We start from the raw sequence: 10,793 nt of genomic DNA on the forward strand, positions 1-10,793 counted from the left end.
GCTGCTCCCCTCAGCAGTGTACTTCATTGATCTGCCTGTTCTACTCCCCACTTTGTCTCTGGTGAAGCCTCTCACCACCCCTGCTCCTCTGGCCTGTACCCCAGTTCTGTATGTATAAATAAATAAATTAAAAAAAAAATTAAAAAAAAAAATGAAGTCAGTTAAAAACTTCTTAGTGCCAGGTCAGCAGCCTATCCTAATTAGACCTACACTAATGCTGTCTTTCTACTACTGTCTAGTGCAAAATACATTTAGAGGTGACCTCTTCTTATGTGATCCTCCCTTCTAAGGTCCTTTATAAAAACCAAACTCAAATGCAAATATCTAGTTATGATTAATAAACACAGCTGAAGCCAAACTCTGTATTTTCCCCACTATCTGATTACTTTTTACATTCCTTTTTTATTTTAAATAAAATGTACCTTTACTGCCTGGAAGATAGGGTAAGGTTAACAATAAGAACACAATTAAAACATGATACTCAGCTGTCATAGGAACAAAAGTGAATGAGAGAAGGTGAAAGATGTAATAGTCATGCTTTACTTATTCTTCCTGCTGGAACTCTCAAACTAAGAACCCTGTACATTATAACTAGGCTCTGAAACAAAACAGAGGCTCTCAAATGCAGTGAGAAAGCACAATGGTCAGGGCTCTTAGGACTGAACAGCAATATAGCGATAAGTTCCTTGGGTTTACACTTTTTGCTTTATGTATTCCAGATATGTAACTGAAGAAACCAGCAACAAGTAAAAATCAATGTGTACAGACAAGAAAATCCCAACAAAAGGGCAACCAAGCAAGAGGAAACCTTGAAATAGTAACAACTCTACTCAGTGAAATACCAAAGAATCATACATATCATCTTCACCCATGCCAGCAAGACCAGATCTCTGCCCTTATCAGAAAAATATCCCAACATTCCCAGGTGGGAAATGTAAAAAGAAGGCCAAGTAGGTAGCTCTAACTTTCATGTTCTCTGGGCAGTAATAAGCACCTTCCCCTGCCATCAGTGAAGATTATGAAGAGGAACATAAACTTTCACCTCAACTCACAGTAACAAGATGTGATGCCAGCAGCTAAGAGTTAAACTTTTACCCCTTCCTAGTTGTAATGAGGTCCCTTCAAAGCAGTTTACCATGAGGACTAGACACAGAGTCAACTGCTACCTTCACTTAAATGTACCCTCAGATATCAACAAAGGTTAATAAGGGGAAACTGAAATTCTCCCTAATATGATATACAACTCCTTCCTTTCACAACATAGTAGTATTAAAGAAAGCCAGCAAAATCAATGTGTAGGTAAAATCCAGTCTCATAACAAAAATAAAGAATATGTTCAGTATCAAGTAAAAATTGTTCATTACACCAAGAAACCAAGAAGATTCAAACTTAATGAAAAAACAAATAGATTCCAATACAGTTGACACAAACACTAGAATGTCCTGAGAGAAGTCAATCATTATTTAAAAAACAAAGTAAAATAAAACAAAACAAAAAAGCACCTGTAAGAAATTAAAAACATGCTTGAAATAAAAAAAAAAGACTTAGCAAAAAATGTCTTGGCAAGTACACCCAAAACGAAGGGACTAAAAAATAGAATAAATAAAATAAAAAGCCCAGAAGATAGGTTCAACAGCTGAATAGAAAGACAAAAGAAAGAATCAAAAGATAGAGCATTGTGGATACAGAAAAGAATAAAGCTAAAAATAAAAAAAAAAAAATGAACACAGGGATCCATGAGACCACAACCAAAGATGTGTATATTCATGTCATCACAATTCTGAAAGCAGAGGAAACAGAGCATGGGCCTAGAAAACTACCATAAGAAACATGGGCTGAAAACTCAAAGTCTGGCAAGAAACACAAACCTATGGACTTGCAAAGCTGAGAAAAGACAAAAAGAACAATCCCAAAGGAATCTACAACAAGGTATCATAATTAAATTTCTGAAAACTAAAAACAAAGAACATCATGAAGAACATCTTGAACACTTTATCAGCAGTGGGAAAAAAATTGACAACAGCAGATTTCTCATTGTAAACCATGGTCATCAGAGGAATGTGGCACAGTATTTTTCAATTACTGAAAGAAAAAAAACTGTCAACCCCAAATCATATACCCAGTAAATATGTCCTTTAGGAATGGAAGAAAAATGAAGACATTTTCAGTAATGGAAAAAGTAAGACAATCTGTTCCCAACAGACTGCCCTAAAAAAATAAAATCATTAACAGAAGCTTTCTACATAGAAAATGATAAAAAAATGAAACATTAGGAAGAATAAAGAATATGGCTAAAAGAGGTAAGTAGGTTTCCTTTCTTACATTTTCTGAATTACGTTTGACAACTAAATATATTTATAACACTGTATTGGTTCTAAGTGAATGTAGAGGATATTTGAAAGAATAAATTAGGGACAAATACAAGAACAGAAATAAGATTTAAAGTTCCTATACTCCAACTGATAAAATGTTTACATCAGTAGACTATAATAAATTATGTATATAGTTTTACACCTAGACGTAACATTTTTACACCTAGATGTAAAGATATGTAAATATACACATTCAAACACACTACAGATAAACCAAAATGGAAATGCAAAAAGATGTTCAAGTAATCAATAGTAAAAAAGGAAATGAAAGAAAAGTAAATAAAAAAACAACATCCAGAAAATAATAAAATGGTACTAAGTGTAAACAGTTTAAATACATCAATTAAAAGATAGGGGCTGGCAGAGTGGGTTTAAAAAGACTCAGCCGTATGCTGTCCACAAGAAACTCATTTCAAAAACAGCAGTAGAAATAACTGAAAGGAAAAGAATGGGAAAATATACAGTACCAATATTAACCAAGGAAAGCTAAAGTGATTATAGTACCAGATAAAGTGGACTTCAGAAGACATAAAATTACTAGAGAAAGAATGAAATATCTGTAATGATATAGAATCAATTCCCCAAGACAGTAATTTTTTTAAAAAGATTCATTTATTTATGCATACAGACCTGGGGTACAGGTCAGAGGTACAGAGGTGGTGAGAGGATTCACCAGAGACAGAGAAGTGGGGAGCAGAACAGGCTGACTGACAAAGTACACTGAGAGGGGCAGCCGGCAGGTCAGGAGAGGTCTGTCTGGCAATGTGGATCACCTCTGGGGGCAGTGATCGAACTCATGGTGATGCGGCTTTAGCTTCTTAGTGCTATGCTTTAACCTACTGTGCCACCAGGGAGCGCCAGAAGACAGTAATTTTAAGCATAACATTTTAAAGTAAGAATTGAAAGAAGGTTAAATAAAAATCTACAATTCTCAATAATTAGTAAGAGACAAAAACTGTACACCACCAATATGACAGATGCTAAGTAAATATACAGAATTTAACAATGACTTACAAATTACCCAATAACAACAGACTACATATTCCTGCCCAGTGCCCAAGGTACATATATATACTGGAGAGACCATTTTTCAGGTGATATACCAAACTTCAACATACTTAAAATAACTGAAATCATACAGAATATATTGAGCCACGATGGAGTCACATTAAAAACCTGTAACTGGGGGTCCTCCCTGGTGATGCAACGGGTTAAAGCACAGCACTAAGAAGCTAAAGCCACCTCAGCATGAGTTCCATTCCCACCCTGAAGTGATCCACAAGGTTCATGGCTCCGCAGACCTCTACTGAACCACCCACTGCTCCCTTCAGCAGTGTACTTCGTCAGTCAGCCTATTCTGCTCCCCACTCTGGTTCTGGTGAATCCTCTCACTTCCCCTGCATATCTGGCCTGTACCCTAGTTCTGTATGCATAAATAGATAAATCTTTAAAAAAAAAATCCATAACTGAAAAACAGTAGAATAATTTACAAGTACTTAGAAAACTAAACAACCCATGGATCAACAATAAAGCCTCAACAGAAATTTAATAGTACAATGAGGAAGTTAAATATGCAATATATCACAATGTACACTTGATTAGAGCTATGAGGGAAATGTGAAGCACCAACTGCATCAGCATTAGAAATGAAAAGTCACAATTCAGGTAATTTGAAAAGCCCATACTTATAAAAGGAAATGAATGTGTAACTTTAAAGCTACCAGAAAGGAAAACACTAAACCCCAGATAGTTTCACTGGAAAACTGTATCCAGCTTTCCACCAACTGGCAGGAAAAAAATAACAGAGGAGAGAACATTTTCAAATGCATTAATTTCAGATAACTTCATCACCAAAATCAATATGAAATAAACCAAACCAAACAAAATGGGCAAATATCCCTTAGCAGAGTAAAAAATTCTTAAGAAAAATATGCACATGTAAGTCAGCAATAAATAAAAAGAATCACATGTCAGGACCAAGTGGGGTTTATTCCAGAAATACAGGACTGGTTCAATATTCAAACATTACCAGAAGCTATATGACTATAGCAATTAGTATAGAATTAACATCTAATAAAACGAAATTCGTGATTAAAAATTTTCAGCAGAGGGAAGCTTCCTCAAAATGATGAAGCACATTAATAAAAATAACTACTAAGATTACAGTCAATAGCGAAGAATTAATACTCTCTAATATCTATTAAAAAGAGGGACTTCTGCTTTCACAACTCTTATTTAACAGTGCTAAAAGATCTAGTCAATGCAATAACACAAGGAAAGATAAAGAACACATATTGGACACATACATATCCTTATGTACAGATGACAATTTCCTGTGTAAAAAAAAAATCCCAAACTATTTACCAAACAATTCCTAGAATTTCTAGAAGTGAGTTCAAACAGGTAGAGAAAGATATAAGATAAAGTCACAAAGATCGACTGTATTGCTAAATACTAAGAATGAACACAGATATCATAAAATTTAAAATATAACAGAATTTATAATCACTCAAAAAAATAACAAATGAAACAAAACATTTATAGAACTTTATACCAAATCCACACAAGTTATTTTAAAAAAAAGAAATCAAAGGGTCTAATTAAGCAGAGACAATACCAATTCCTGGGCTAAAAGACTCAACGTAGAAAAGATGTCAATTTTTCTAAATTTGATACAGAGACTGTACTATATTCCAATCAGATTCTCAGCAATTTTGTAACTAAATAAGATTACGCTGAAATGTGTACGAAAGGCAAAGGAATAAGAATAGCTAAAATCAATTAGAAAATGAAGACTTAAGTGGAAGAAGCAATCTATCCTATTTCAAGGTTCATTACCCTATTTCAAGTTTCAAATCATTAAATGGTATCAGCAGAGGAACAGACCTATAGTTAAGTGGAACAGCAGAGAATCCAGAACTAGGTCCAAAATAGGTATATCCAACTGTTTTAAAAAAGAATGAGGGAAAGTCGCTTATTCAACAAATGGTACTGTACCAACTGGACATACACAGGCAAAAAATTATAAACTCTTAAAAAAAATTTTTACTTTTCTTAACTCAAAAGGGATTACAGCCCTGAAAGGAACACAGAAAAGCAGGACATTGTTAAAAAAGAGAAAATCTTTGGGATCTAGAGCAACCCCAAGAGTTAATCAAACTGGAGACCAAAATAGATACACTTCATCGACATTTAAAAATTGTTACAAAAAGACCCTGTTAACCTTCATCCTGGGAGACAAGCTACATACTGGGAGAAAATGTGTGCAAATCACCTCTATGACAAAGATCTAATATTTAGAATATATAAATGAGTCCCAATATTCAACAAGTGAAACAATCTAATTAGATAAAACATGGACAGAGAAATGAAGAGATATCGCACAAAAATAGAGATGGTATGTAACCACATATAAAGATGTTCACTGTCATTGGGAAATGCAAATTAAAACCACAATGAAGTATTACTACACATCTATCAGAATGACAGTATTAAATGTTGCCAAGGATGCAGAGAAAAGGATAGCTTTCTGCAGTGGGAATGTAAAATAACAGTCATGCTCAAAAAGTTTGGCAGTTTCTTTAAAAAGAACTAACTACATGCAACATTAATAATAACATGCAACAATAATAACATTGTTTCAAGAGGCTGTTAGAATGAATATAGCAAATAAACATGACTTTTAAACATGCAACTAACTACCAGATGACCTAGCAGCTTCAGTCCTTGGCATTTATCCTAGAGCAATGAACAACTGTGTTACACATTAACCTGTATGCAGAATTCACAGCAGCTCCATCTTAACAGTACTCTGATAGCCTTCAATGATTGAAAGCTCAAATCAAACCATGATACATCAATATCATGAGAAGCTACTTGTCAACATAAAAGAATAAAGGGCTTCTTTATTTAATGCATGCAATTATTTAATACATGCAACACCTAGATGAATCTTTAAGGAATTTACTTGACTGAAAAGAAAAAAAAAATTCTCAAAGATTATATACAGTGTGATTCTACTTACAGACTATTTGAAATACAAAATAACAGAGCTAGATGATATATTTACATTTATCACAAGTTAAGAAGTGAGGAGCAGAAATAAAGTGAGCACAGCTAGTAAAGGAAAACAAGAAGGATACTTTGGTGCTAGAAAAGTTCCATATCTTGTGAAACTGTAGTATAGCTCTGAAAGATGGTACTAATGGGGAAATTAGGTAACCAGTAAATATTGTTCTGTGTTGATTTCTTAACAGATGAGAATCTATAAGAATCTCAAAATAAAAAGTAAAGAGAATATCCATTTAAGGTCATTGCCCTGCCTTTCACTGTAGAACAAACCTGAAGAGCAGGGCAGGTAAAAAGAAAGGAAAGCATGCTAGCCTCATGTAATCAACTTTAAAGTCAATAATAACATTGTTTCAAGAGGCTGTTAGAATGGATAATATAGCAAATAAACATGACTTTTAAACTAAGTGATAGATTTCTCTTCCAAATAACAGGTGCCATAACAATCACAAAAGTTTTCTGAGAACAAGGATGGTATAACAGAAAGACAGCTCTTTAAATAGAGTTAAAGAACAAACTGCAAAGTACAGGGAAATAACATGGGATCTGTTTAAAAAAAAAAAAGTTAAATCTGTGGAAATATGCCATTATAGATATATGTGTAATAATGTCCAACAGGACATCTAAGCTAAATAAGAATCTGTGAAACCGAAGTTCCAAATAACAAAGATAAAATTCTAACTATAAAATAGTAAAGGAGATAATCAAAACCAAGGGGATAATCAAAAAAAGGGGATAATCAAAACCAAGTGGCTATGAAGACTGTTTTACCCTTCCTGGGCACTCACTTTCAGAGGCTTTACTGCATTTAAATCAGTGTATTTGTGACCAAATGACCCTAAATTCAAATAGAATTTGTGAAACCTTAGAGAAATGAATATGAACTAAGATTGCAAAATAAATATTGTAAGATTACAGAAAAAAGGACTAAAAGAGAAATAGGGCCTTTAACAATTTTGTAATGTTCTCTCTTGTCTTAACAGACAACATATTAATTGCTGAGTTAGGTGGTCAGCATATGGATACACTTTGCTGCACTTTACCTTTTTTCCTGTTGGCTACTGAAAAGGCAAGTTATTATATATGCAGCAAACTTGATTTATCTCCCTGACACTTCCATGACCTCAGCCAGTCAAGTCACACAGAAAAAAACTTCCCAAAGAACTATTTATAAAGCTTAAGTTTTTTAAAATACAGTTTTACATATATCTGTAATGTCTTATTTGTAATTTTTACTATGAATAATTTTATCATCATTTTTAAGGTGAATAATATCATTACTTTCATGACAGGAAGTGGATTTATAGGAATAAAAATCCTTTTGTAACTGAATTTTTAAGAAATAAGAATGCAATTCTTGAAGAATTATGCAATTTTTATTTTAAAGGAATTCAAATATAGAGTAATATGGATAGATTGGCAAGGCTGGTGAAGAATTACTTAATGTGATTAAGTTTACAGGTATTACCATATTATTAAAATGTGACTTTTAATCTTGCTAATTTAATACTGATTTCCCAACAGTTCTTACTGAGTCAGTGATGTTCCTAAATCCTAATATGAGTCAAATTCCCATAAATCAACTTTTTAAAAACTGCTCAATAGTGCTAATGGGTCCAAATAGATCAAAAATTTTATTTATTGCTTTCTGCATTTCCTGAGTCTCCATTTTCTGAGATTTGAAAATAAGAGAAAAAAGCTATTTAGAGTGAGATGAAATAAAGTATGAACTGAAAACATACCATGAAAACATGGGAATGACTGACAGAAATAAGAAAAGCTAAGCTGTGCTAGAAGGAAAAAGAATATAACAAAGACTAGACAATCTACAGATAAAGAAAGAAAACCATTGGGGTGTAGGGGAAAAAAAAAAAAAAACTGATGATGTTTGGGGAAAGAGTCTGAAAATCCCCTGGGCAAAAGGACTCTCTCTTATGGCTTCTTTAGACTCAAAGACATACATACAAACCATAAGAAGCACAAATAGGGAAGGCATACCTTTCAGGCCTAAAGTCTGCAACTGAAACAGTTTTCCCAGCTCAAAAGGTAGAACTCGTAACAGGTTGTTATTTAAATGGAGTTCCCTGTTGATGTAAAAATTCCAGGAAGTCAGAAGATACAGCAACCTTTAACTAACAGCTAAAATCAACCATGTAATTTCTAGGAATATAAGCTGCTAAAAATGACAAAAATATTGTATTCCAATATCTAATACAGTGCTTCTCAAACCATATGTGGTAAAAACAAAACAAAAAGAACTAAACGTTCACAGACCAATACATATGTAAAATACAGAGGGAAAATGACTAAAAAAATGAAATGAGGAAAAAAAAAGGCAAACAAAATATACACCCTATTAAGGGTACTACATTCAACAGATTTCAAAATCATTCTCACTTGCTGTATACCTGGCAAAATCCACAGATCACCCTGAAATCAGCACTGTTCTAGCACACACGGGACCTATTACACATACTTAAGAAAAGTGGAATGATAAAACAGCCTAATATATGATTTGCTTTTACAAAAATAAAATGATCACATACTACCAACTTAAAAGAGTTTGTGATAGTTGCACAACTCAGCTATGATCAACATTTCCCCAAATTATTAGTTTTACTTTAGAAATAATGGCTGTCCTGTTATATATTAATGACTATTTCAATTATTGTTTTGTATGGACGACCATATTATAAATAGCAACAGAATCTTCAGTTAAAAAAAAAAACCCAATACTGATATTCTGGTAAAATCCTAAAGTAAGTTTTACTTATCAAATTTTAAATGTGAATGAGAACTGTATCTATAATCCTTGGTTCTTGAAATTTAAGTGAACCTTGGTTACTACTGTTTAAAGGTTGGTGAGGCCATCAACTGAACAAGCAAAACAAATACTGAATAACCAGCTGCTGTATATTTCCAAATATATCACACAGGAAAGGAGGCTCTTTAAGTAAATTTGGTTCAGGGGATAAAAATGGCCATAGTATTACTCAATAATTAAAATTAAGTCTACAAAAAGTCAAGGTTAGACTAGACTAAAGGAACTTTCACAAGGTCCTTATTTTTTACTGCATATACTATGCAGTATATGGTAGAAGGAAGTAGAAAATTCAGTGGAATAATTAAAAAGCAGGTAAGATGTCTGTAATGGGACAAGACTTTTCACTGAGATTAACAAAAAGGCTAGAGGTTGCCTTTATATTCAATCAACTTGAGTAGATTTCATCTACCTCTTTAAAAACAGAGGTCACAAAAATAACTTACTGAATACATTATGTGCCAGGCAGGGTGCTAGTGATTTTCTACTCATCTCAAATATCTCCAGTCTCAGCCTGGGCTGGGTGGTTATTACAGCAACTTCACAGATGAGGAGCTCAGCTTATCAAAGCATTAGAAACCTATCAAACTCTGTACAACCTTTAAATGGCAAAGTCAGGATTCCCATCTGAATTCTATGACTCCACTTATTACCACTTCCTACATCCCACAGCAGTTTCCCAAATTCAATGACTAATTCTAACTTCTTTCAAATCCAGGCTTTATTATTATCATATGTACTAGCCCTAAGACATCAAAAGGTTTCACCAATTTTTCAGCTGTTTCCTGAAACCTGTGTTAAGGACAGAATGATGCCCCAGAATTTAGAGGGGAGAGAGCATCATATTGGTCTGTCATATGAAGAGTGTATAACTGTGTATCTGCCTTCCATTCGTTTATCCCCAGTTTGTCCAAAAATTCTGGTTCAAGAATAAAACACATTACACAAAATACAGCAACAAAGCCAATTTTAGGTAGTAATTGATTAAAAATTTAGTGCCAATTAAAAAAAAAACTGTATGAAAGGATACAGTTAACTTCTGTTCAAAAACCAATGATTTGGTATTGTTGCTTCCTAACAAAATGAATGCTGTATTTTGTTTTAAGGGATATATTGTTAAATAGTGAATTAAATCTACATACCTGAGTGATACCATGTTTCCGAGTTCTGCTGGTAAACTCCGGATTTTGTTTGAGGACAGATTCAGATATACCAGATTATGTAGCTTGGCAATGTCTGAAGGAATGCGGGACAGGAAATTGTCACTCAGATGCAAAGCTGTCAAGTGAGTTAATGACCACAAAGATGAGCTTAAGCTTCTTACTTTTCCTATAAGAAAAGAAAAAAATAAGCCCAGGATTACATAGTGTTCTCCTTAATTTGGTCCCTGAATCAAATAACATCTAGCTGTTTTCATTAAAAACAATCTATCATGTGAAAATTATGAGGAAGGGATAAACAGAAGAAACCATCTATTATAGAGCAATTCACTGCTATGATAGAGCTCTAAGCTCTCCACTTAGCATACTAAA

General features: G+C 33.5%; 1 protein-coding gene across 3 annotated transcripts in view; it reads right to left on the reverse strand.

Moving 5' to 3' along the window:
* The window catches only part of CNOT6 (CCR4-NOT transcription complex, subunit 6), a 55,028-nt gene that overhangs the window by 12,813 nt on the left and 31,422 nt on the right, over window positions 1-10,793 (reverse strand). For all 3 annotated transcript variants that reach the window (XM_004693872.2, XM_012733429.1, XM_012733430.1), the window contains exons 3-4: window positions 10,404-10,590; window positions 8,439-8,524 (exon numbers count right to left, since the gene is read on the reverse strand). In XM_004693872.2, the coding sequence (XP_004693929.1) occupies window positions 8,439-8,524; window positions 10,404-10,590 (273 nt within the window). The remainder of the gene's footprint in view (window positions 1-8,438; window positions 8,525-10,403; window positions 10,591-10,793) is intronic.

This window comes from Condylura cristata, unplaced genomic scaffold (assembly GCF_000260355.1).
Source record: "Condylura cristata isolate star-nosed mole 26May11 unplaced genomic scaffold, ConCri1.0 scaffold00040, whole genome shotgun sequence".
In the NCBI taxonomy this organism is placed as follows: domain Eukaryota; kingdom Metazoa; phylum Chordata; class Mammalia; order Eulipotyphla; family Talpidae; genus Condylura; species Condylura cristata.